Below are 27,970 nucleotides of genomic sequence, written 5' to 3'. Positions count from 1 at the left end.
CCCAGATTTTTTCCTTTAACCCACTCTACCCTAATTGCTAAACAAGACAAAAAACTACGGACAGTGAATGGTTAATATTTCCTGAGGCTAGAAGAGATCCCATGTAGTCTACGGTGTAAAAGTGAAACTGGGCTAAGGGGGGGAGGGGTAAGGGGGGATATTTCAGGGTAACAGGGGCTGTCAGCTGTGCTGCATGTCACTGCTGTCCAGTCCAGGACGGTCATTGTGGTCAGTGGCATTCAGCTGCAACAGACAGCCGGTGAGTCTCCTCTAAAAACACTGTGACTCTTCAAGTAAAAAATGCTTAGATGAATGAAGATGATTGAGGAAACTGCATGTTCTGCATGTCATTTCAGCAAATGCATAGCCAAGATGTATAGAAAAGGACACATTTGCTAATGAAAGCATGCTAAAATCAACTTGGAACTCTTCCAACTACTAATAATGAATAATAATTTATCTGCAAAAATGTGTTTGATAAACAGCTATTAAAAACTATAGACAAAATGGTGATATAGATCCAAAAATTGCATGCAGGTGTTGTTTATGAGATAGGACCAGAAGCAAGAGTCTGGGAAGCCTAGTATTTTTGGAGTGATGATAATCTTCTATGAATAGCCAGGCTTTACAAATTCCTGAAGTCTTTCTGTGTCAAAGACCACTGCATGTTGCTAAGAGCACAAGCCAACAGCCGGATTGCTAATCAAATCCAAATGACTCTGTATATTTAGCACACGGCATAGCTGTCAATAATGCCACCAAGTCAGTCTAAAAAAGACTGGTAATTTATCTGTTTGTGCTAGTTTTGTTCTAGTTTTATAGGATGACATATCAACAGTTTAAAGTCAATGTGAGTTAAAAATGTATTATTACTGTGAGTTTCTTAATAATACACATTCCTGGTCTTAATGTGCACCATTCATCATCAACGCTATTCCATGGCAATCTTTGTAATGCTCTGAAACGACTTTCCTTTTCATCTGATTTAATAGGCATATTTAAGTTTTAGGGTATATGTAATGCAACCTTTCAAAATCTTAGCAAATAATGAAAAAGTAATGAAAATAATTGTTTTCCATTGAAATATGTGACCCTGGACCACAACACATGGGTACATTTTTTAAAACTGAGATTTATACATCATCTGAAAGCTGAATAAATAAGCTTTCCATTGATGTATGGTTTGTTAGGATAGTACAATATTTGTAGCCTGGAAATCCAGACCTATATCTGAAAGATTAATGGTCTGGCATCGACTAATGAAAATCGGCCAGCTCGAGGGGAATGCATTTGAAAATATCACTGCACGCAATTGGATAACACTACGACCAATCACAACAAGCCCCATACGCTTAGCTACCAGTGAAGCTAACTGGTAGATTAGACTCTTACCGTATACCGTCGGCAAAACAGCAAAAACGCCCTTCTTGCAAAGGAACGATTCGAGCGCCGTCTTTTGTTCCTATTTTAGATAAAAAGCCAAGTCTAACTCGTTCATTGTAGTGGCCAAAGCCGTTTCAAACAACTGTTGTTCATCCATAGCCATCTTACAATGTTTACTAATGACTTCGACGTCACAGCACTGTCGTCATCTGTTTAGCTCGCCTCTGGCCCGCCTATATCAGATAACCCGATGTGATTGGTGCAGCTCGGATACAAGGGCATATTTAATGAGCATCATTACTCGACACCAGAGTAACTCGCTGAGCAAATTCAACTTGTGCTCTTGCGAGAACTCTGGATTTCCAGGGTACAATATTTGGTCAAGATACAATTATTTGAAAATCTGTATTTTCTGAAAATCGGTATTTTCTGAGTGTCATAATTCCTGTCTTGTGTTCAAAAGTCTTGTGTGGACTTTTTGTCATTTCCTGTCCTCTACCATGTTTTGTAGTCCTTTGTAGTTTTTCTTGTTTATTAGTCTTCCCAGGTGTTTCTGATTAACCACGCCCCCTTGTTATCTTGTTATGCTTGTTTGCCTATGTATTTAAGCACTGTGTCTAGTTCAGTCTTTGTGAGTTCTTGATGTTGTATGTTGGTTGTTCTGTTCCCGAGTCATGTTCCCTAGTCTGAGTCTGAGTCTGAGTCTGAGTCTGAGTCTGAGTCTGAGTCTGAGTCTGAGTCTGAGTCTGAGTCTGAGAAGTTTTGAATTTATTTAATAAAAGACTACTGCATGTGGATCCTGCTTCCTCCTATGTTTCAACCGCATCGTTACACTGAGGGTGCAAAAAATCGAAACATTGAGAAAATCGCCTTTAAAGTTATCCATTTATGTTCGCGACTGTGCTGCATTCACTCAAAAAAATAAACATTTTATATATTTATGGTAGGAAATTAAAAAAATATCTTCATGGAATATGATATTTACTTAAAATCCTAATGATTTTTGGCATAAAAGAAAAATCGATAATTTTGACCCATAAAATGTATTGTTGGCTATTGCCACAAATATACCCGTGCGACTTGTGACTGGTTTTGTGATCCAGGGTCACAAATGTTAAGATTAGCTCTCTAGAGCATGAAATTTGCATTTAGGTCCTGATCCATTCTGCTACAGAATGTTTTTCTCATAAAACACATTACATTATGGAAGTAAAATGGGTTATGAATGGTATTTCATGCTGACTTTAATAATCTAAGATGCTTTAAGATGCTATAAACTTTGTAACCTGTAAGATGATGAAAACATAATACAATACACTTTCTCAGATGTGGCCGGTCTAATGATGCACAAAACATATCTCCCACATCACTGGTCAACGACCTCATAACTCTATTTAAGCTTAAATTCTGATAAAATGTTAAAAATATAACAACATGTGCAAGTGCCTGATCATATAAAAAGCCACAACACAGCGTTTAATTATTTTAAAAATACAGTTTTTTCCCCCTCAAAAGTAGTTTTGGACATATAAGGTTTCAGCCCGACAGTGACGGTATATAAACTTCAAAAAGCTTATTGGTTCAGGGAAAACAATATTGACAAGTTTAGAGAGAAGTTGTCTCCATTTCTATCCATTTTAAAGTTTATTTTGATCAAAGTTAGAAGACTACAGCTTTTTTGAGGGCACATGCTTCTCCCTCTGTCTCTATAGGAATGGCATCTCCCACCAGCATGTTAGCCGAGGAGCAGGTGCACTGTTCCATCTGTCTGGATGTGTTTACAAACCCTGTCTCCATCCCTTGTGGACACAACTTCTGCATGGCCTGCATCGGCAGCTACTGGAAGTCCAGTGCCCTCTTTATGTGTCCGATGTGCAAAAAGACATTCTTCAAGCAGCCCGACATCAGCATCAACACAGTGCTGAGGGAAATCGCTGATAAATTTAAGGCAATGAAATCCAATCCAGTCGCGGACTTTCAGAAGACAATGCAGCTGGACCCAGGACTCAGGACCCCTGAGGCGCTCCCTACAGAAATGCCTGAACTGATTCCTCCTAATGGATCGTGGGCCCAGGAGGTGTCCTGCGACGTGTGCACTGGGCCTCAGCGACGGGCGGTGAAGTCCTGCTTGGTTTGTTTAACGTCTTACTGTGAGGAGCATCTGAAGACGCACACTGCCCGCTTCACCAAACACAAGCTGATCGAACCTGTGCAGAACCTTGAGGACCGTATGTGTAAGAAGCACGAGAGGTTGCTGGAGCTGTTCTGTAAGAAGGATCAGACCATTGTGTGTGTGCTGTGCACTGAGATGGACCACAGGGCACATTACACTGTTCCTGTCGAACGGGAGTGGACAGAGAAAAAGGTAAAAGTGCCACTTCTCATTTGTAAAGGGCCAATTCTATTGTTTTGTCCAGTATAAATAACGAACAACTGGATCATGACAGTGAAAAGCTTCGATTTACTAAAAATATTGCAGTGGACTGGAAAGGAAGCTACACACTCTGTATGTCACTGATAAGTATGACAAACACTGCTCATAAATGCTACACTTATTCCAGTGCTGGCACACCTCTACACAAACCCACATTTCTCTCAACATGGGGGAAAAAGCAGTATTTGAGTTAAAAATAAATTGTCAGAAAATAGATACATAATAAAATAAGAAGTTTACTTATTTAAAAAAGTAAACATTGCTTTACTCATTACTTGTTACTAGCTGAATAAAGTAACCAGATCATGTAAATAATGGATGGCCAACTTCAGTCCTGCAGGGCCACTATCCTACAGAGTTTAGCTCCAACCCTAATCAAACACACCTGAACAAGCTAACCAATGTCTTCAAGATTAAGAAAGCTACAGGGTTGCTAATGCTAGCTAATGTGTGATTTTGTAGCATTAGTATATAAAAGCAGTAATATTTCCTAAAAAAGTAAATACATTAAAAAAAGATTAATTCTATTATACAATTTGCAGTATTTTATGGAAATTAATGGCTTAATAGTCTAAATTAATTGGAAAAATACTTCAGGAACCAAGGATGCTTCACTTTGTAATTGTGCTTTACAAGGATTTACTAGGATACAGATAGACTACGTCACTAAAAAGAGCTATACCAGAGCAGGTTTAAAAAGTTTAACACAATATATTGTGATTGACAGGCCTTGTTGAGGAAAACTGAAACTGAAGTTCAGCAGATGATTCAGGACCGACTGAAGAAAGTTGATGATATCAAACACTCCATAGAGTTGAACAAAGTAAGTTTAAGTGTGTATGTATGTCTGTCAGATTAGTTTCAGATTAGTTAACATGGGCAGATGCTATAGGCTTTGTCTTCTTCAATACTAATCCACAGAGATCCTCAGGCTGGTGTGACTTAAAGGTACACATTGCAACTTTTGCAACTAATGGTTGATGCTTAAAACTGCAAGTTACCCGCAAGGAACATTGGCTGCATCCAAAATTGTATACTTCCCTACTATATAGTTGGTGAAAACAGTATGCGACAAGAGTAGTATGTGCAAATTCACAGTGCTCATAAAAGAGTATGCAAAAAGTACCCAGATGAGGTTCCGAAGTGTGCATATGATGGACACTTTACTATCCATGAGGCCACGGGAGAGGATTTGTGAATGGCAGTGATGAGAGACAACTGACGCTGGTACTGTAGGTCATTTGATTATGACAGCATGGTGAATGTAGTACATCCGGATTACATCCATTCTACACATATTCATACTAAATAGCACATACATTACTTGATCAAAATAAGTACCTACTCAAGAGAATATTTTAATGCTGCTCTGCTGCACTCCATTACGCATGCTCTTTTTTTCTTTTGTTTGACAAAAAGTTTTAAAAGTTACAGCGCTAATCAGTGTCAAAATGATTGAGATGACCAATCAAATCAAAGAAGGTGGGGTTTACCATTCCCAGAAGACAAGTGCGAACTTCAGGTGTAAGTACCTAAACATTTAATATTTACAATAGAAATGTTCAACAACCGACATTAATATTCAATAAAGCAAACTACTTAAAGGGGCATTATGCAAGTCTGAGTGTTTTTTCTCTACGAGCTCCCCCTAGTGTCTGGTAGTATAATGCTTTCAAACACTCTGTCGTAAAAACGAACTGTTGTCCCTCCCCCCTCGCCACGAGCAACCCAGCTGATCAGCTGTCAACCTAGCTGAGCAGAGGAACCGGCTATTTCAAAACCAGTTATGTCTACCGAGGCAAGTAAAGCAATACTTTCTTTCCAACTGATGGCGATTTTTTTATTTATTGTGTTGTCATGCATACTAGTATTTTTACCGGGAACGAACGATATGAACGAGGCGAACTACTGCTTTCGTGTTTGTTTGTTTGTTTGTTTTTGGGAGAATGGGCATGAGCATAAAAAAAATATATATATCGGAGGCTAATATTTGTCTAAAGTTATATTAGCAAGGTCTATAAGTTCATCTGGTAGAATGATGGTTTACCTTTGCTTGTCTAAGAAAACATCAGAACGTTTTTTCTAGCTCGATCATGATATGTGCAACATTTTGCGCGTCTGATATTGCCTACTATCAGACGCGTTGACTTAGTGACATAAAATAAAAGTGTAAGTTACACAAATAAAACCGACAGAGGAACGGCCACACAACTACAGAAATCAAACGTGTTTGCTAATGACAATGCCTAACATCAAAGTTATAGTATCTAGCGTAATGTTACTAGTAAGCCCCTAACAGACAGCGATCATAATAAAAACCTTTACAGACAATAGCAAACATCCTGAGGTCGCAATTACTTGAAATTTAAATATTAAACACAGTTTATTCCAAAGATACTTAACTTACAAGTGCAACAGCAGGATCAGCATCCGTTTTGCAGGCTTCTGTTTCTCTCAGTTCTCACCATTCTGAAAAAGCCGGTCCGATATATTTACTCGAGTCTGACTTCTTGCTCGGTCAGTCTCCCGTTTCCTCTTTCGTTGGTCCTCCGACAAAGATTTCCTAGCTTTCTGCTTCTTTTTTACAGGCTCAGCCTCAGCCATAACTCAATCTATCGTTGCCCTTTGCTTATAGCTAGCCCGCCGGTGTTTGAATAGGGGCGTGTACGTGTGCAGTGCCGTCAAGCAATTCGTTACATCGCGAGACCTGATATCACGCGATACTTCCTGACACCGACCCGCGTCCCAAAGTTGCAAGTGAGTTTTTTCCGCTCTCGGGCACCAGGGGGGTGCGAAACCACCACCATTCAACCCGAAATGAGTAATATAACCATTCCACTGACTCCGAAGCTGTTCAGTTAAGGTTAAAAAGTTACCTAGTGTCCCTTTAAATGAAATTTCGTCATTTTGAAATATGCTATCATTTAATTGCTTCATGAAATTCATAACTAAATGTGACAAGACAAGAAACGTTTTGCGTTTTTTACAGACATATGAATAAGAGTGAATGTGTGCATATTAAAATTAAAATGAAATAATATTTGCAAATAGTTTACATTGATTACAGGATCTTTTTATTTATTTTTCTTTGTTCTCTTTAATTATTTCCATTAATTATTTAATTCCTTTATTTAATTAAGTATAGTGATTGCTATAGGCTATCTTATCTGTAAAGCAAAAAAAAAAAGAAGCAATCTCTGGGTTGGTTTTAAATCCTTTGAAGTCTCTGAGTTGTAGCAGTCCGATGTTGATACAAGTTGTATTTCCGGACTTTTATTTATTTAACAACGTATCATTCCTCAGATGACTACCTTTTTGAACAATGCATTGTGTTGCGCAGTAACCCACCTTGTTAACACAATCATTTGGCGGCAGTGGCTCAGTGGTTCATGTAGGTTGTCTACAAACCGAAAGGTTGGTGGTTCAATCCCCGGTTCCACTTGACCAAGTGTCGAGGTGTCCATGAGCAAGACACCTAACCCCAGCTGTTCCCGACGAGCTGGATGGCGCCTTGCATGGCTGACACCGCCGTCGGTGTATGAATGAGTGAGTGAATGGGTGAATGTGAGGCAATGTAAAGCGCTTTGGTGGCCATAGGTCTGTGAAAGCGCTATATAAATGCAGTCCATTTACCATTTGAATAACCTGAATGTGCAAAGGTTCTGGTTTCATTCGCTTCCAGTTATTTTAGCTGTACTAAAAGCTTCAGGGTCTATTTATTGGGGGTGGGACACTTCAGATTCTAGAGAGCATTGATTGGACAGAAAATCTGATTAGAAGCTGAAGTGCAGAGTGATCATTGTTCCTATTGGCGGAAGTGAGAGACTGTAAGGTTTGTACGCTTATATCTTCTAAATGTGAATTTTGTAATTATTTTGGAGCACACTTTATAGCCTTAAGGATGACATATTTCACGCTAAAAGCTTCAATTTTGATTTCATGGGTACTTTAAGTTGCTTGATATTGCACACTGTTATATTTGCTATCATATTATTTTAATTTCATTATCATAATCCTAAACACTGGTTTGTATCGCAAATAGTTTTACAGTTTACTGTACTTTGTTATTCTTCTAGTTATTTAGACCTATCCAACTTATTTTGAAACGTGGAAGTAATTTCAATATTCTGTTCTATTTTAATATTCGCAAATTCAAAGAAAATATTCCTCCGTGTTGCAAAAAAAGATGAATATCCGCAGAGATGGACACAAGTACACAAAGTACACAACTTCCTTACTTGAGTGAAAGTACAGATACTACTGGTCAAATATTACTCCGTTACAAGTAAAAGCTGTAAAGACCGATTTTTACTTAAGTAAAAGTACAGAAGTACACATTTTTAAAAGTACTTAAGTATCAAAAGTAAAAAGTAAATGTCAATGCATTGTTTTATTATTGTTGCATTGTTGTATGTAATACTTACAGTACCTTATGCCTCTGAATCTATGCCTGCCTACCCTCATATCAATATCACATTTATTTCTAGAACACAGTTCCAGTAGTGGGATTGAATGTGAGATTGAATAAGTGCACTCAATAACGTCCATAATGGTTTCGGACACCCAAATGGCTGTTCCCTCAAATAGTGCCCTATTTAAAGTTTTTAGGCTTTTAGTATGAATATGTTAGCCTTACTGTTATCTATAAGAGTGTGCTCCAAAACAATGACAAAATTCACATTTAGAAGACCAAACCCAATGTTGAAAATGAAAATCAGGTTGATGTTCTGAAGTTAACCCGACTTTCATTTCCAACCAAAATCCAACGTCTGTCCGACGCCGGTTTCTGACATCAACCCGTGGGTTCTGAGGTCTACAGGACGTCGGGTTCTGACGTCAACCCGACTTTCATTTCCAACCAAAATGCAACCCCTGCAACCAAAATCATCCCCTGACTGACGTTACTACTTTCTACTCAAGGACCTTGACAGAAATGTAGTGGAGTAAAAAGTATGATATTTGTCTTTTAAATGTAGTGGACATTAAAGCAAAAAAATTTAAAGCAAAAAATTTCCAGAAAAAATAATACTCAAGTAAAGTACAGATACTCAAAAAGTGTACTTAAGTACAGTACTCAAGTAAATGTACTTTGTTACTGTCAACCTCTGGATATTTACCGTGAAATATAACTCAACAGCCCAAGTTCTAAATCATCATTATAAGCTTGCTGTTTTGATTCTTAGCAAGGCAAGACAGTTTTAGAAACAGATAATTTGATTTATTATGTTCTTGCTCAATAACAGATTTTTAACCAAAAAAACCTTCCATAGAGCTCATTCAAATGGTTAAAGAACTATATCCAAGGGTAATATTATTAATTAGGTCATGGTGATATATATGTGCTAAACATTTCAAACAAATGTTTTTATTTATGTCTGCACTGATTAGTGTGTATCTCCTCCCAAACATAGAGCAGCGCTCAGAGAGAAATTGAGGACAGCATGCAGGTATTCTCGGATCTGATCCGAGCAGTCCAGAAGGTCCAGGCCGAGCTGGTGCTGGACATCGAGGAGAAACAGAAGAAGACAGAGAGCTGGGCCAACAAACAAATACAAGAACTGGAGCAGGAAATAGATGTTCTGAAACTGAGAAACACAGAGTTAGGGTATCTTTCACACACTGAAGACCACATTCACTTCCTGCAGGTGAAGCGTTTTTTACCCTATAATTTTTTTTTTCATGTAATCTGTTCTTCATTTTTACTAATGTAAAAAGTCTTCACTGTCAATTTTGTTGATGTGGATTATTTGATTCAAATTTAAGAATGATTAAACAAATCTAGAGACCCATGACTTTCATCAACTTAAAAATTGATGTTTTGTGATCAATGATGGCAACAAACGTACTCGGTTACCTAATGTAACCTCGGTTCTCTCTAGAAGAGGGAACGAGTATTGCGTAAGTAGCTTACGCTTCGGGAAAGTTCTCTTTCTTCGAGATCTGAAGCCAAAAAATTATCCTTAATTTTGCATTTATTGTCAACGCAGTGCAGCAGCAGGCAGACCAAAGCAAGCTGTATAAGCGTGCTCATTGGCTGCCAGGCGGCAACTGCTTAAGCCTATCAGTGAGCCCGGTGTGACGTCACACCCAATGAGGGCGCTTCGCGCCCTCCACACCCTTCTAACCGTCAAGAAGGGTGTGGCCAGTGTGTATATATTGCGGGCTCACAGGCTGAGTTCTGGTTTTCATAGTCTGAAGCGCAAAAGCTCGTGGCGCGTCACGGCAGGTTACGCAATACTCGTTCCCTCTTCTAGAGAGAACCGAGGTTACATTAGCTAACCGAGTACGTTCTCTTACGAGAGGTTCTCTCGTATTGCGTAAGTAGCTTACGCTTCGGGAACCCATTGTCAACGCCGTGCGCGCCGAGCATCCAACACATGAATCCCAGGGAGACCGGGGAAAAACATAGCGTTGAAACAGGTGGCCGGTGGCCAACACCTGTACCAAGCACTTCACTTCACACAGCGCGGGCCCACACAGTGCATAAACACGCATAGGGAAAGAAAATAGAGCAGAAACACTGGTCTATTTATGGAAAGAATCCTTCCCCTGGTGCCAACCAGAAAAATAAGCCAGTAAGTGGACATAGTCTGCACTTATACTGATAACAGTGTCGCCTGCAGGGCGGGAACTTCCAGGTTATAAAACCTCACGAATGTAGATGGGGAGGCCCAGCCCGCCGCCATACAAATATCGTGAATCGAAATTCCGCTGGACCAGGCCCACGAAGAGGCCATGCCTCTAGTGGAGTGGGCTCTGACACCCAAAGGACACTGCAGGTGTTTGGAGGCGTAAGCTGCTGCAATCGCGTCCACTATCCACCTGGACAGGCTCTGTTTCGAGGCGGCGAGACCCTTGGTGCAAAAGAAAGAAAGAAAGAAACAAAGAGCTGCTCGGACCGCCTGAAAGCGGCGGAGCGCGTGATGTAAACTCTCAGCGCCCTAACAGGGCATAGGAGGTTATCACTGTCCCCGTTATCGGATAATGGCAGAGCCGAGAGGGAGATGATTTGTGCCCTAAAAGGGGTACCAATCGCTTTGGGAACATAACCGTGTCTCGGTCTGAGAATGACTTTAGAGTCATTCGGTCCGAACTCGAGACATGCAGGGCTAGTAGATAGCGCGTGCAGGTCCCCCACGCGTTTTACTGAAGACAGAGCTATCAGAAAAACGGTTTTGAGCGAAAGGTACTTAAGATCCACAGATTCAAGCGGTTCAAAAGGAAAAGCCTTCAGGGCCTCCAGGACCAAGGACAGATCCCAAATAGGAACCGAGGGGGGCCGCGGGGGATTCATCCGCCTGGCTCCTCTGAGGAAACGGATAATAAGCTCATTCCTACCGATTCCCCGGCTGCGCGTCGACTCAGCGAACGCTGCAATAGCCGCCACATACACTTTGAGCGTGGAAGGGGACCTACCCTTTTCCAACAGCTCCTGTAGGAAGGAGAGCACTTGCGAAACCCCACATGTGCGTGGATCAAAGCTCTTAGCAGCGCACCATTTAGAGAACACAGACCACTTAGACGCATAGAGCCGCCTCGTGGAGGGAGCTCTAGACTGCGTGATCGTGTTCACAACCCCTTCTGGCAGGTCAACGGATATCCGTTGATTACCCATGCATGCAGAGACCACCGCTCCGGGTGGGGATGCCAAATTGACCCGCCGGCTTGAGAGAGGAGATCCTTCCTCACCGGGATCGGCCATGGGGGTGAGTGCGACAGCCTCACCAGCTCTGGGTACCAAATCTGGTTCTCCCAGCGCGGGGCTATAAGGAGCACTGGGTGCTGTGTTTCCCTGATCCTTGTTAAAACCTGAGGTAACAGGGAGATCGGGGGAAAAGCGTACAGCGGGAGGCTGGGCCAAGTCTGGGACAGCGCGTCTTCGCTTTTCGAGAAAAATATCGGGCAGTGAGCGTTGTCTTTCGACGCAAAAAGGTCGACCTCCGCCCTGCCGAATAGGCGCCAGAGGAGCTGGACTGTCTGAGGATGCAGGGACCAATCTCCCGGGGGAATGATGTCCCTGGACAGTCTGTCTGGTCCCACATTCAAGTGGCCCGGCACGTGCGCGGCTCTCAGCGAGCGCAACGAGCGGTGAGCCCACACGAGAAGGCGTTCTGTCAGTTTGCACAGGCTCTTGGATCTGACACCGCCCTGTCGGTTCACATAGGATACCACTGACATGTTGTCCGAGCGGACTAACACATGGTGATCCCGTATGAATGGGAGGAAGCGCTTGAGAGCGTTCTCGACCGCTATCATCTCCAAACAATTTATGTGGAGGCATTTCTCCTGGTCCGACCACAGGCCAAATGCCGGTTTGCCCTCGAAAAGAGCGCCCCAGCCTGAGGTGGAAGCGTCCGTCGAGATAACTTTGCGGTGCGAGACGGCTCCCATTGTCACTCCCCGCTGGTACCAGCCGGCCACTAACCAGGGCTTCAGTGCTGAAACGCAGCTCTGAGTCACTCTGATTCGAATGCCGCCAGAAGCCCAGGCTCTGTGAGGCACTCGGGCGTTCAACCAGCGTTGAAGCGGGCGCATACGCAGTAGACCCAGCTGAAGCACTGCTGCAGCTGAGGCCATACAACCCAGCATCCTCTGAAATGTCTTTAGAGGAGCGGTGCTGCCCGACCGAAAGGAAGCGGCCAGGCGTCGAATGCAGCGCGCGCGCTGTGTCGACAGACGGGCCGTCATTGCCACAGAGTCCAGTTCCAAACCCAGAAAGGAGGTTGAACGACTGGGCACCAATGAGCTCTTGGTCCAGTTGACCGTAAGCCCCAAGCTTTCCAGGTGGCTGAGGAGCACTGTTCTGTGAGCGATGAACTCGGCCTCTGACTGTGCTAGAATCAGCCAATCGTCCAAATAATTCAAAATCCGCATTCCCTGACCTCTCAGGGGAGCGAGAGCCGTGTCCATGCACTTCGTGAACGTACGGGGTGCTAGAGACAGGCCGAATGGTAGGACGGTGTATTGATATACCTGACCGTCGAAGGCGAATCTCAAGAATGGCCTGTGACGGGGTATTATCTGGATCTGAAAGTAAGCGTCTTTCAGATCGAGAGAGATAAACCAGTCCCTCGGGCGAATTTGCGCGAGGATCTGCCTGGTTGTGAGCATCTTGAACGGTCTTCGCATGAGAGCTTTGTTCAAATATCTCAGATCCAAAATCGGTCTGAGAGCTCCGTCCTTCTTGGGAACGAGGAAATAACGGCTGTAAAAGCCCGACTCGCTCATAGAAGGGGGAACCGGTTCTATAGCCCCTTTGCACAGAAGTGTCGCTATTTCTGCTCGAAGCAGATGTGCTACTTCCCCATTCACTCTCGTCTCGGTACACGCCTGAAAGCGCGGGGGGCGGCGAGCGAACTGCAGAGTATAGCCCTGTTTTATTGTGTTTAGCACCCATACTGATGCACCTGGGATAGCCTCCCACGCTTCTGCGTGCGCAGCCAGGGGCAGGATGGCCTCCAGGCTCTGATCGCCGCGTATCGCGGGCTCGAGAGCTCGAAACGGAGGGGCGGGTGCAGCGCGCGCACTCTCTGTGCTTAGACACGGCGGATCGCACGCAGCGATAACTGGCCGTTTTACATGTGGTGTCCCGGTGACTTTGGACGGGGAATACACAGCATGAGGCGCGTCGCGAGGGCGGCGTCGGGGGCGAAATGTTCGTTAGTATGTGTGAGCGCAGGGGAGCGGGCACAGCATCTATATTTAGAACATGACCGGTTGTGAATGGCCGTGTGACAGAGCGGGCAGTGAGTAGAAGGGGGCACCGTGAAGTGGACACGTGACCTACTCGAGCGGATTCTACTCGCTTTACGAGAGTGGGCTCTGTGAGAGACACGGGATTTATAGTGCTTGTGTGCAGGGGTGAACACAGAAACGTGGGCACATTCACTGCATTTGAAACACATGCGGCGTGAGCCGTGCAACCAGACATAATGCTCTCTTTGAGATTTCTCTGGGTCGCCGTGAAAACGGCGGTTGTATGCAGGCGAGAGGGTGAGATTACCGGCTCGTTGGCTGCGAAATGAGTGTCCGCAGTAACCGTGGCAACGGGGACTGACAGGACATGAAGCTTTGACGGTGGTCCGGCCGCAGCGGGACACAGCCGTCGCTTCTTTCCTCGGGCTAGGAGGTCTTAGCGGGCTCCGGTTTCACCGTAATCCTCTGCCGGGGTCCCCGGGGAGGAGGCGGTCTGTTACGGCTGGAAGAGCGCGATCTAGGGCGGCCGCCCTGTCGTCGCTGCGATGATGGAGGTCGAGCTGGACGCTGAGTGGAACTTTGCGCAGGCTGGTCGCGAGGACGGCGTGCAGCAGAGCTAGAGCGTCGAGGCAGGAAGAGATTCATCGCCTGTGTAGTCTTCTGTACCTCCGAGAAACGGTCAACGATCCCGCTAACCGCTGGGCCGAACAGGCCGGTGGGAGAGAGGGGGGCATTGAGAAACACCGCGCGCTCAGACTCTCTCATGTCGGCGAGCGTCAACCAGAGATGCCTCTCTGTAACGGTCAGAGAAGCCATGCACCGTCCGATGGCCTGGGCAGCGGATTTCGTAGCGCGAAGGGAAAGGTCCGTCGCGCTTCGTAGATCCGTAACGGAAGCAGATTCCAGACCTTTCTCGTCCATATCACGGAGGAGATTAGCCTGGAGAATCTGCAGCACGGCCATGGAGTGGAGAACAGAAGCAGCTTGACCGGCGGCGGAGAAAGCGCGGCCGACAAGGGCTGATGTGGTCCTGCAGGCCTTAGACGGGAGGGCAGCCTTTGAGCGCCAACGAGAGGGCGGGCAAAGGTGCGCTGCTACCGCCTCTTCCACAGGGGGAATGGCATTATACCCCTTCTCAGCGGCGCCGTCAACCTGTGAGAGCGTCGATGAAGCGTGTGAAGAGACCCTCGCGGAAACCGGTGCATTCCACGACTTAGAGAGCTCACTGTGGAGCTCAGGCAGGAAAGGCGTGGTTCTGGAAGCTGGCGATCGGCGGCGGCGATGGAGAAAGCAGCCGTCGAGCCTGTTCGGTGCTGGCTCCTTAGGAGGAGACCACTCGGGGCCTAACTGGTCAACAGCCCGGGTAAGGAGGCGCAAAAGCTCCGCGTCCTCGCCCGCTCGAGAACGGCCAGAATCCTGGACTGTAGAGTAGGCGGTGGACCAGTCCTCACTGTCAGACGCCAGGATAGAGCAGCTGTCAGCGGCGCGTCCATCAGACTCATCCGCCTCATCCCCTGAAACGGCGGCGGCGCGGGCGAGAGCCGGCGGTTGAGCGGCCGGGAGGGGGGGCGGAGAGGGCGAGAGAGAAGCTCGAGGGAGAGGTTCCGGCGAGCTTCTGAACGCCGCATCTGTCTCCGGTGGTCGCTGCGAGCGGCGCTTTTTCTTGCGCGGCCCAACAGGGACTTGCGGAGCGACAGCCTGGTCGAAAACCTCAAGTCGAGCCCGCAGGGTCGACATTGAGAGTTCCTCGCACTCTGGGCAGCCGCCCGTAGAGAGTGCGGCGGCGGCGTGATCGCGGCCCAGGGAGAGAGCGCAGATGAGATGGCGGTCTCCGTTGCTGAGCGGGGCGCGGCACGAACCGCAGGAAAAAAGAGGCATTTTGACAAAAACGCCTCGCGCTCTTTTAGAAAAAGTGCGTGTCGCAGGGCGAGCACACACACAACACAGAGAAAGCAGAGAAAAAGGATATGTCGCCGGATAGCGTAGCAGGCACGGATGGCTGAAGGCCATCGGCACGGATGGGTGAAGGTGGCCGGCTTCCTCAGGCGCTGTCCTAGGCTTGCTGGTCGCTGGTTTCAACGGCGGCGGCTTCTCAAGATCCAGCGATGCGAAGAGCTTCGCTGAAGACAAGAAAATCAGAACTCAGCCTGTGAGCCCGCAATATATACACACTGGCCACACCCTTCTTGACGGTTAGAAGGGTGTGGAGGGCGCGAAGCGCCCTCATTGGGTGTGACGTCACACCGGGCTCACTGATAGGCTTAAGCAGTTGCCGCCTGGCAGCCAATGAGCACGCTTATACAGCTTGCTTTGGTCTGCCTGCTGCTGCACTGCGTTGACAATAAATGCAAAATTAAGGATAATTTTTTGGCTTCAGATCTCGAAGAAAGAGAACTTTCCCGAAGCGTAAGCTACTTACGCAATACGAGAGAACCTCTCGTAAGAGAACATTCAAAGGTTTAGTTTAGATATACAAAGATGGCACACTCATATTACGTATGAATGTGAGAAACTGCAGTGCCCAATATGGTGTAATAAGTCCCACCTTCTAAATAAAAGAGCCAATTGCTGATTAGTAAAGTCATTGCATTACTGCAGCTGCCGTTAGAAGCTCCGGATGCTACCGAAATATTGCAAATATGGACGGCAAGTGAACAGACTTTCCTTGACAGGGAATTTGCTGCATCTTTGTTGTATGCCACACAGCTTCTTTAAAATGTCCACTGTCTTCTCCTCCAGAACTTTACATCATTAATGGCTCATCCAAACACTAAAGACTGGTCTGAGACCTATGTGCATGCGGATCAGTGTATTGGCACCACCAGAAGAGCAGTGCTCAAACTAGAAGATACACTTACAGAAGAAGTAGAAAAACTTGTAGAAATGGGTAAGAACTTAACTGTTACAGTATTTTACTAATACACATCACTCTTTTTCTGCCCCTATACCTTTATATTCGCCTCAACAAGTGGCAGAGTTTTAAGGCAGATTGGCTGTAACCATGAATAATTAACTGTCAGGGTCTTCCTGCCCTTGTGAAGTAGAGCATAATTTTATAGAGTGGTGCAGGAATGAAGTCACTCTGTAGGCCAACTAGCAGTTAGCATCACACTGGTTCCCTTGACAAAAACCCTATAGGATTTCCCCATAGGCGGTAACACTTTATAATAACGTTCATTTGTAAGTCATTTATAAATGGTTTGTTAATGATGAACTAATCATTTAATTCAATTCAATTCAAATTTATTTGTATAGCGCTTTTCACAATACATATTGTTTCAAAGCAGCTTTACAGAAAGTGCATTTCAGAAATGTACATAGAGAAATATAGTTAGTTAATCATGTATTAATTTACGACATAAACATATCGCCAGCGTCGAGTCGTCTCTTCGCAGGTGTCGAGTCGTCTCTTCACAGGCTTCGAGTCGTCTCTGCACGGGTGTTGGGGCATCTGTAGTTTCCATGGGAGGCTGGATACAAACTGGAGCTGACAATCTGTTTTTACCTCGGGACTAGCGTCCCGAGATAACAACAGAAAAGCAGATGGGAAATAATTAGCGTAGCTGCTGTTCATAATATTAATGCATTCAATCTGATTCAACTGTAGTATAAAAGGTAAGTATTATGTGAATGCTTGGCTAAAGAGATGCGTCTTTAATCTAGTTTTAAACTGGGACAGCGAGTCTGATCCTCGAACAATATCAGGAAGGCCATTCCACAGTTTAGGAGCTAAATGTGAAAACGCCCTCCCTCCTTTAGTGGACTTAGATATCCCAGGAATGACCAGAAGCCTTGAATTTAGTGATCTTAAAGAGCGCGATGGATTGTAGGGTGATAGAAATTCCGTTAAATACCCAGGAGCTAAACCATTTAGGGTTTTATAGGTCATTAGTAATACTTTGTAATTGATACGAAACTTTATAGGTAACCAATGTAGAGATGATAGAATTGGTGTTATATGATCATATTTTCTTGACCTAGTAAGAACTCTAGCAGCTGCATTTTGGACTAACTGTAGCTTGTTTATTGAGGATGCAGGACAACCAGCTAATAAAGCATTACAGTAATCTAGTCTCGAGGTCATGAATGCATGAACTAACTTTTCTGCATCAGAAACAGATAGCATGTTACGTAGCTTAGCAATGTTTCTAAGGTGGAAAAAGGCTGTTCTTGTAACATATGAAATATGATTTTCGAAAGACAAGTTGCGGTCTAATATAACACCCAGGTCTTTTACTGTAGTGGATAAAGTAACAGGACATCCTTCTAAATTAAAGTTGTATTGTAAGAGGTTTTGTGGGCAGTTTTTTTGACCAATAAGTAATACCTCCGTTTTATCTGAATTTAATAGCAGAAAATTACACATCATCCAGTGTTTTATATCTTTAACACACTCTGTCAATTTAGATAATTTATTGTTTTCATCTGGTCGTGATGAAATATATAATTGAGTGTCATCAGCATAACAGTGGAAATTAATTCCATGTTTTCTTATAATATTACCAAGTGGCAGCATATATATTGAGAATATCAGAGGGCCTAACATCCTTGCGGCACTCCATAGTTTACTGACGTTATCTTCGATTTTTCCCCATTTTCCCCATAAATGGAAGATTTGAAATGGGTCTGTAATTTGCTAGATTATTATGATCTAATTGTGGTTTCTTAATAAGAGGTTTTATAACTGCCAACTTGAATATTCTTGGAACATAACCTAAAGACAAAGACGAGTTAATAATATTGAGAAGAGGCTCTTCCACTACAGGTAACACTTCTTTCAGTAGTTTAGTGGGTATTGGATCTAATAAACATGTTGTTGGTTTAGATGCAATGATAAGTTTATTTAGCTCTTCCTGTCCTATAGTTGTAAAGCGCTGTAGTTTTTCTTGAGGGGCGATAATTGAGGCTGAATCATAAGACACCATTAAAGATTGTACATTTACAATTGTGTTTCTGATGCTTTCTATTTTCTCAGTGAAGAAATTCATAAAATCATTATTACTAAACTGTAACGGAATATTTTGCTCAGGTGATGTCTGTTGATTTGTTAGTCTAGCCACGGTGTTAAATAAAAACCTTGGATTATTTTGGTTATTTTCTATTAATTTGCGGAGATGCTCAGCCCTGGCTGCTTTTAGGGCCTTTTTATAACGTGACATACTGTCTTTCCACGCGATTCTAAAGACCTCTAAATTAGTTTGTTTCCATTTACGCTCTAAATTACGAGTTTCTCTCTTGATAACATGCGTAGCACTGTTGTACCATGGTGCTTTAGTTTTCTCTCTAACCTTTTTTAATCTAATTGGTGCAACAATGTTTAATGTACTAGAGAAAATGTACAAAACATTCATAAATTAGCAAGTGATATACTAACATTTTATGTATGTTTGTAAATTCTGTTACGAGTCATTTACAAGTGATTAGTTAATGATTAACTAATCATTTACAAAACATGACTATGTGTTTCATGAATGTTTAATAAATTGTTACTTTTTTTGTATGTTTTGCTCACATCAGGTGCACATTGGTTAAAGACTCCGGGCCCTATTTTAACGATCTGAAACGCAAGTATCAAGTGCAAAACGCAAGTAACTTTGTGGGCGGGTCTTGGGTGCTGTTGCTATTATAGCGGCGGGATAAATGACTCTTGCGCCCGACGCAAATCTAAATGGTCTGAAGTAGCTTCATTATTCATAGGTGTGGTTTGGGCGTAACATGAAATAAACCAATCAGAGCGTCATCTCACATTCCCTTTAAGAGCAGGCGCGCTTGTTCTAAGCGGATTCCTATTGTAACGGCGGATTTGCCAGGCGGACACGAGGAGCGGTTCACAGCCGAGGACGTTCCCGTCAGGGACGTTGGGGATGGATAAACACACCCAAATTAACTTCAGTTAAACAGGCGTATGATAATTTGGGTAAATGTGTAAGCTAGATGTATGCTTTTATAATAAACTGTCTATCTATCTATCTATCTATCTATCTATCTATCTATCTATCGTAATAATGTATGATTTGCAAAAATGATAACTGCTGCGTCTGTGTGTAGATGAGAGAATCAAAGTGTATGCTTGTGACACTTAAAGCACACGCTACATTGATTATGGCCAAGCATGCGCCCTTAAAATAGCATATGAATAACATGCGCAACGCGCCACTGACTTTAAACTGTTTTTTTTTCGGTCAGTGGCGGAATTGTTTTCTAAACCTGTAAAATAGCATGAGGGAACGTTTGCGCCGGAACACGCCTCCTCTTTGCGCTGAACCGCCCCGGGGAGCGGAAGTGTATTTCTTAGTTAACCGACGTGCGTCTGTGGAGGGAAAAGTCCGCTTTGCGCGGGTGCAGAATAGGAATGATACATGCGTCGGTGTACAAAGTCAATTGCGCTGGGTGCAAGATAGGGCCCTCCATGTGTTTCAGAGAAGACAGCTGTCTATACCCTCACCAGTCAGCACTTACACTGCAGTACACACTACAGTGTTCAACACCTGTTATAGATGTGTAAACGCATTAATAAATCATTTACAACACTTTCTGCATCCCCTAATCTAAAGTATTATTCTAAACTATTCATCACTTGTAAATGTGTTACACATCATTCGTAGATAAGATTTGTTGATCTTATGCCTTATTGATTCTTGAAGTGGTAATCTACGAATGATGTGTAACACATTTACAAGTGATGAATAGTTTAGAATAATAATTTAGATTAGGGGATGCAGAAAGTGTTGTAAATGATTTATTCATGCGTTTACACATCATTGTGTTGAACACTGTTACTTACCTGTTACAAATTATCTGTATAGTGTATACAAGGCATTTACAACACTTTCTGCACCCTCTAATTGCTACATACATACAAAAAAAAAACATAATTTATTAAACATTTATGAAACGCATATTCATGTTTTGTAAATGATTAATCATTAACTAATCAATTGTAAATTACTTATAACTGAATCTACAAAACATACATACAATAATTAACATATCACTTATTAATCATTTATGAACGCATAGTCATGTTTCGTAAATAATTAATTAATCATTTACTAATCACTTGTAAATGACTTGTAACAGAATTTACAAAACATACATAAAATGTTAGTATATCACTTGCTAATCATTTATGAATATTTTGTAAATGATAAGTTCATCATTAACTAACCACTTATAAATGACTTACAACTGAACGTTATTATAAAGTGTTACCCACAATGGGTATGAATTTTGAAGTCTAAATGCAGTAGCCAGAGGTAAAAAGCTAAAGGTCGGCTATAAACAAACTACAGCACGGTCCCATGTCTTCAACGTCACCACCACTAAGCTTCCGACTACTCTTTCAGTTTTATCGAAAAACATTTTCCCAGAATGTTTGAGTTAGAATAGTTTATTAGAGCATTATTATAAAAATAACAAGGCTGTAAAAGCAGACTGAGCTGACCTGTTCGCCGTGATGACGTTTAATCTCCCTGACAGCCTCTGTAGTCCCATTTAGCCACTTGTTAGCAACTGCCTTTTTAAAGACGCATAACACCTTGAAAAAATCACAATTGGGGTAATACTGACATTTATGTCAGTATTACAGTATTTGTCAGTATTTATATTAAAACTGACTTTTATGTCATAGAATAAAACGTGAAAGTGTCTTGAGGTATATAAGGAAGTGCGTTGAGACCACTCAACGAACAAGTTCCACTTCAAAGTGTAGGCGTGTGTTTCTACGCGTCTCGTAGAGCAGTGTTTTTCAACCCTGCTCCTGAAGGACTCCCAACACTGCACATTTCCTTTGTCTCCCTAATCAAACACACCTGATTCAACTCATCAGCTCATTAGAATAAACTCCAGGACCTGAAATGGGTGTGTCAGAAAGAGGAGACTTTCAAAATTTGCAGTGTTGGGGGTCCTCCAGAACAGGGTTGAGAAACACTGTCGTAGAGGGTGCTCTCGCCGAAGTGATAGATCACTGGTGGTGGTGATCTCCCAGCAAGCCATACTGCTAGCAACTCATGACAGTTGATATGCCAGTGCAGCCGAGGTCCTGTCCAGGAGCCCGATGCTGCACGGCCGTAGCACATGACACCCCAGCTGGTGGTGGAGGCATCTGTTGAGACAACAACATCCCTGGACACTTGTTATAGGGTAACTCCTGCCCATATAAATGCAAGGTCTGACCACGGGCTGAAGGTTTGGCGACAGACTAGGGAGATTGCCACCCGGTGCGTGCCGCATTACCATACCCATCTAGGGACTCGGTTATGAAGCCAGAGCTGAAGCAGTCTCATATGAAGCAACCCGAGCGGCGTGCCTGCAGCTGCGGATGCCATATGTTCCAGGAGCCTCTGAAAAAGTTTCAATGGGGCCATCCTGCCTTTGAACGAATTCAAGCAGTTCAACACCAACTGAGCATGTTCCTCTGAAAGTCTTCTGACCGAGTCCAACTGCACACAGAGAAAAGATATTCTCTGCAAGGGGAGAGTTTGCTCTTTTCTCAGTTGACCCAAAGCCCCAGATGGCTGAGGTGCTGAAGCACCAGGTCCCTGTGTTCGCACAACTGCTCTAGCGAGTGGGCCAGTATGAGCCAGTTGTGGAGATAGATGAAAATTTGAACACCATGTTCTCTCATAGGAACAAGGGCCGCCTCCACGACTTTCGTGAAGACACGAGGCGACAGGGACAGCTCGAAGGGGAGGACTTTGAACTGATATGCTCGATCCTCGAACGCAAAGCGCAGGAACGATCTGTGTTGAGGGAGAATCAAGACATTAAAGGATGCATCCTTCAGGTCAAAAAAACAATCTTGGGGTTGAATGCATCCAAAAATGTGTCTCTGTGTCAACATTTTAAACGGGAGCTTGTGAAGGGCCCGATTCAAAACAATCGTTGGCCAGCGTGCACCACCCCGAGAGACGATTCATCCTCGTCAAATAACGACTAACTTGAACAACGCTACTCTCCCTAATGGGGGCAACTCAGCCGAAATCTTCATCCCCAGAGGACTCTAACCCACCCTCTGATGCAGCGATCGATGTCTGATCCTCCTCCGGAGCCCTCACAGCAATCTCACCCGGAAGCTCCACAGCTTGAGGAGTGGGGGGCCTGCAGAGATGTACTCGCCGGGAGAGCTCCACTGTGATCCTCAGGTCACCCTGTGTATACACCGAAGTAGGGATGGGACGATTACCGGTTTCACTATAAACCACGATAAAATGTACTGCCAGTTATTATTATCGTTTAAAATTTTATTATCATTAAAACTGTATTTGATTATCGCGATTTTAATAACTCACTATAAATCCTGTCCAGCCAGCAACAGTCTGACACAGGCGCAGCGCGCAATGTTGTTGTTGTTTTTTATTCGAGAAGGAATGGTGGAAGGCAGTGACCGTGCTTGGGAGATTTTTCAGCCTTTTAAGAGGACCAAATCTGAGGTGTGGTCATATTTTGGCTTTTACAAAAGTCCTGAGTGAAACTTAATTGAGGATGGTCACTACAATAGGGGGGAAACATTTCAAATCTGCCGAGTCGTCTTGTGTGACCATCACCCACTGTTTATAGCGAACGCAAGGCAAGTTAACTTTGACCTCAATATCAAAACTACATCTGGCAAATAATTGGGAACAAAATGTTGTTTTGAGTTAAAATATTTTATCTCACTCACTTGAAATAAATGTGAAGCTTCCGCGAAGAAAAGTTCGCAGCAAGTGGCTTTGAGCCAAAGACAAACGATCAAGTTCAAACAAGACTATTAAGAGTGACATTTAAGGGATAATAATGTATATCATTGTACACTTATTACACCGATTATTTTTTTTTTTACCACATAATTACGGGGACATATTGAATTTAGATTAATGTTTTAAATCTTACCTGTTTATAAATCCATTTTGTACAGCGTACAAAACAATCGTCCAAAAACGGAGAAGCAAGACGGCAAGTTGTATTTGAATGAAACGAGAGAGCGCGTCCGTTGCGATACATGGATGTGCGCTGTGTAATAATGTGTTGCTATAGACGACGGTCATTATAAGGAAGGAAATGCCACAGAATATAATCTTGCTTTAAAAAGTGCATAGAGCTGCTTGTTTTATTTGTTGTTTGTTGATTTTCAAACATTAAACTGTTTTTAGTGTGAGCATCAGTTCTTTTTGAACACTTTCATCTCGTTTTAACAAAACCGTGATAATATTGATAATCACGATAATTTTGGTCACTATAATCGTGATATGAAATTTTCATACCGTCCCATCCCTACACCGAAGTTGCCCTCTGCTAGACAGAGGAATTAGATCGGGGCATAGCAGAGGGGACTTTACCTCATTTGAGGTACTTAAGTCTTGCAGCACTGCGATGGTCATCTTCCCACAATGGGTACATGACTCGTCCACAAAAGCACATCAGCGTGCTTTAAGCCCAGACATGTGAGGCAGCGATCGTGACTGTCAGACGGAGCCAGGAAACGACCACATCCAGAAACACGGGTGGAATGACATCTTAAAAAAACAACAACAACAACAACGTCACACCCTTGCTCGCTCTTTTAGGGAAAAAAAGCTCTTTTTGGTGCTGAAGCGCAAGACTATTGAAAGTCTACAGTGTGCACAGAAACTCTTTTAGTTCAACAGCAATGAATGCTGAGAAAATGCTCTTTTAAAGTGCAATGTCCCTTTAAATGGCGGCCACCGCTGCAGCGGTGTCACACCAGCACTCTCTGGAGAGCTTCTTCCGGGTTCGTAGAGCAGAATCAAAGAAACGCTCGGCTTCGAAACGAAAGATGAATGTACGATGCAAGCGCGCTTCCTTGCAAATCTCGCTTGCCAATGTGTATTGGCTAGTTTAGTTTACACTCAAGGGTGATTGGGATCTTGGGCGTGATCCCAATTCGTCAGTTAAGTTCGGACGTAACGTCGAACATGAATGACTGATAGGGAATCTGTTTTCTCTGTCATGGTTTTAATTAATCCTAGACTTAGTCTAGTCTAGTGTTTAATATCTCCTGGAGGAAGCTTTTTCAGGACTAAATTGAGGCTTAAATTAAACCTACCAAGAGGCAGGTTTAACTTCTGATTAATGTTGTGTTTCAAAAAAGATACATGGAATATTTGGACTAAGGATAAATACAAACATACACGCAAGCATGCATACACGTTTATACCTCGCCAAATGATTACAGATATTTCAAAGGTCCTTATAGCCAACAACAACAAAAGAACAAAAACCCAAAACGACACTGACCAAGCAAGTAACTATAGTAAACAATAGGATAAAAACGACAAATTATTTCCATGTTTTTTGTGACAAAATTACGTTTTATTATATACGGAAAGCATACTCTCTTTCTCCCGCTCTCTCTCTCTCACTCAAACGCACACACATACAGCAGGGACACACACTCGCACAGAAACATATTGTAAGCGCTATTCTGATGATTTTATCAGTAAAATAGTTTAGCAATTTAAAAGCTACAAGTTTCGCTATAAGTAGAGACACTGCTGCTGAACACTTTTGAGAGACACACAGATTCAGGTAGATTCATCTCTCTCTCTCTCTCTCTCTCTCTCTCTCTCTCTCTCTCTCTCTCTCTCTCTCTCTCTCTCTCTCTCTCTCTCTCGCTTGCTCTCTCGCTTTCTCTAATAACTGCATTAGTCTGCTATCAACGGCTCAAGCCTCTATTACTAGCTCTGAAACAACATTTTTGGAATTAGCAACGAAGGCTTGGGATTAGATGCATAAGAAATTACAAATGTCTTGAAATACATCATCTGAACAATTTTTTGAGGTGTGGTAAGCGTAGTACAGGATAAGCTGAATAATTCAACACTCAACACTCACAATAAAAATAAAACATTGTGCTTTTGTAAAATAAAGAAAACAAACAGGATGCCACTTTCTGCCTTCCCACTTACGTGAAGTTAGTGGAGCATGTCACAAAAATTAAGCAAAACTCAGCATATACAGGCTACTAGCAAGCTCTTCCGTGCCTTCTGAATTCTTGTTTGGGGTTGGTGCATATATTGTCTTCTTCTCTTTTTTCTGTTGTGGCGGTTAGCAAACTGCGTTGCATTACTGCGCGCGGCCCCTTCTGGATTGCTGTGTGGATCAACTGTGATTGTCTGTACTGTCACGGTTCGGGACGAATGTATCGTTAAGTGTGTGTGTGTGTGTGTGTGTGTGTGTGTGTGAAAAACTGCCCCTATGTTTCTTAGCACACTTTTAAAAAGTGCAGTTTGTAACAATGTCAAATAAATTTTTTTTTATTTTAATTACATTTTAAAATAGTGTGTTTTAATAATCTTTTGTTGTGCTTTAAAGTACACTTTTTATGTGCTGACTAACAAACAAATGCACAAACAGATTATTATTCAATGTTGCATTTAATATATGTATATTTTAAACATATTTTAAATGTATCAAATTGCAACTTCATCATTAAATATATTGTAATTGTGCAAATATATGACATGACATAAAAGGTTTTTCTGAAGTTCTAATAAAGTAAAATAATTATAAAAGCCTCTCAAGTACAATCCAACCTATAAAATAATTACTTTATTTATTAATTTATTTATTTTTGTCATCTTAAACAGAGCTGAGGAGAGTTCAGAAGTACTCAGGTAATGTTTATTTAATCATTCATATATCACTAGACCACTTTGCATTCAAGTGGGTTTATCTCTGCCTGGTCTGTTTGATAATCTACTCATGTCTCTGTTGTATGTCCCCGTGAAGTGGATGTAACCTTTGACCCGGACACGGCTAACCCTTGGCTGCAGCTATCCGAGGACAGGCGTCAGATGCGTCATCTCGGAGCATGGCAGGACCTGCCCGATACACCAGAGCGCTTTGATACGGTGGTTATTGCACTCGGCCGTGAAGGATTGTCCTCCGGACGCCGTTACTGGGAAGTTCAGGTGGGCGAGAAGGACGACTGGTACCTAGGTGTCGCCCGGGCATCTGTTAACCGAAAAGGGAGGATTTCGGTGAGTACGGCTCACGGTTATTGGGCTTTAGCTATGAGGAAAGGGCAAGAATATCGTGCTTCTTCCTCTCCACCCCTCCTGCTTTCCATCGAGCCCAAGCTGAAGAGAGTGGGCGTATATGTGGACTACGAAGAAGGACAGTTGTCATTCTATGATGTACAAAACAAAAGTCACATCTACACCTTTGTGGATTCGTTTAAAGAGAAACTCTTCCCGTTCTTCTACCTCTACTGCTGCGATAAGGCCTCTGACACTATGATGATCTGTCCCATGCAAGAGACGCCTCATACTAAACAGTGCTGAAACATGAGCTCCACAATGACTTGGTCTGGTGACATGATGTGCAGTACTGCTGTGTCTATCCTGTTACTATGTGTGCTTGAGAACTACTTTCTTTGCCTTTATTTCCTGACTGTTATATGGATATTTCTACAAAAAAGTAATCAGTTTTATTGCATGGCCATACAAAAGCAATTATGACAAAGAACCAAAGCATACAAAACAAATTAATAAGTATAATCCATGTTTACACATTTTTACTTATGCATTATGTGTATAATTGAATAACTGAATGTTGAAATAAACATGTAAATCAGTGTAAGTGTATTTATTAGACTTATTTCCACATATTAAACTATTAAAATACCACTGCAAGCTTCACCATTATTTTTGTTAGTGTGTTATTGGAAAATGGTGTACAATATTAAAAGTATACATTTTCAAACATCTTAATTAAAATATACATTTTTGATATAACTTTTGGCCAGCCTTTTGGGAAATTTGTTTACATTTTTACTGTTTACATGGACTAGTTAAAAAATATTCAATAAAATTAAAAACACATTGTAAAAATTTTTTCGAAGCAGTAAATACTATTGAATTCTTTTCTACTTCAAAATTTCATACTTAATTCAGTGTGTTACTTGAAATTTATTGTAATTTATGAGTGAAAATTGTTTTTACACCAATTTGTTTTTCCAGTTTAGGGGACAGGCAATATAGACTGCTAGACTAATATGACCGACCTTGGCAGGGGCGGATCTAGAAAATTATTTATAAGGTGGCAAAGGGGTAGCAACACCAAAGCAAGAGCTCATGCAAAGTTATTGTGAATTTATGGCCTGACATACACATTCATGTACACGAATATGCAAAAAAACAGTTGCATTACCACAAAGTAATCTTAATGTTTAAAAACCAACATCCAAAAACCCCAACAGATTCTAAATATTTCTGAGCTTGTATCATTACACTGTAAAAAAAAAAGAAGAAAAAAAAGAAAAGAAAAAAAGAAAAAGAAAAATTACTGTATATTCCAGGTTAATAACAGTAACAGTAACAGTTAAACAGTATGACTTCTCTTGTATCTAACTGCACTCACAGACATTTATTGTAAAATCTACAGTTGTCACATAGAGTTGCAGAGGAGGATGAAAGAGTTGAGAAAACGGATCTCTTGCCACTTCAAGATACTTTA

General features: G+C 42.6%; 1 protein-coding gene across 1 annotated transcript; it reads left to right on the top strand.

Moving 5' to 3' along the window:
* Positions 1–154: 154 nt before the first annotated feature.
* On the top strand, positions 155–27,743 carry LOC311080012 (E3 ubiquitin-protein ligase TRIM39). Its single transcript, XM_084109767.1, has 7 exons — positions 155–259; positions 3,096–3,748; positions 4,545–4,640; positions 9,229–9,462; positions 16,253–16,400; positions 26,101–26,127; positions 26,243–27,743. Exons 2-7 carry the CDS (start codon positions 3,098–3,100, stop codon positions 26,794–26,796), a joined length of 1,710 nt encoding a protein of 569 aa, XP_083965893.1. The 5' UTR covers positions 155–259; positions 3,096–3,097; the 3' UTR covers positions 26,797–27,743.
* Positions 27,744–27,970: the final 227 nt, after the last annotated feature.

The sequence above is a fragment of the Abramis brama genome, assembly GCF_963993115.1.
Source record: "Abramis brama genome assembly, chromosome: 3".
NCBI classification, from domain to species: domain Eukaryota; kingdom Metazoa; phylum Chordata; class Actinopteri; order Cypriniformes; family Leuciscidae; genus Abramis; species Abramis brama.
The sequence above is the reverse complement of the archived record's forward strand: the minus strand, read 5'-3'. Positions and strand labels throughout refer to the sequence as shown.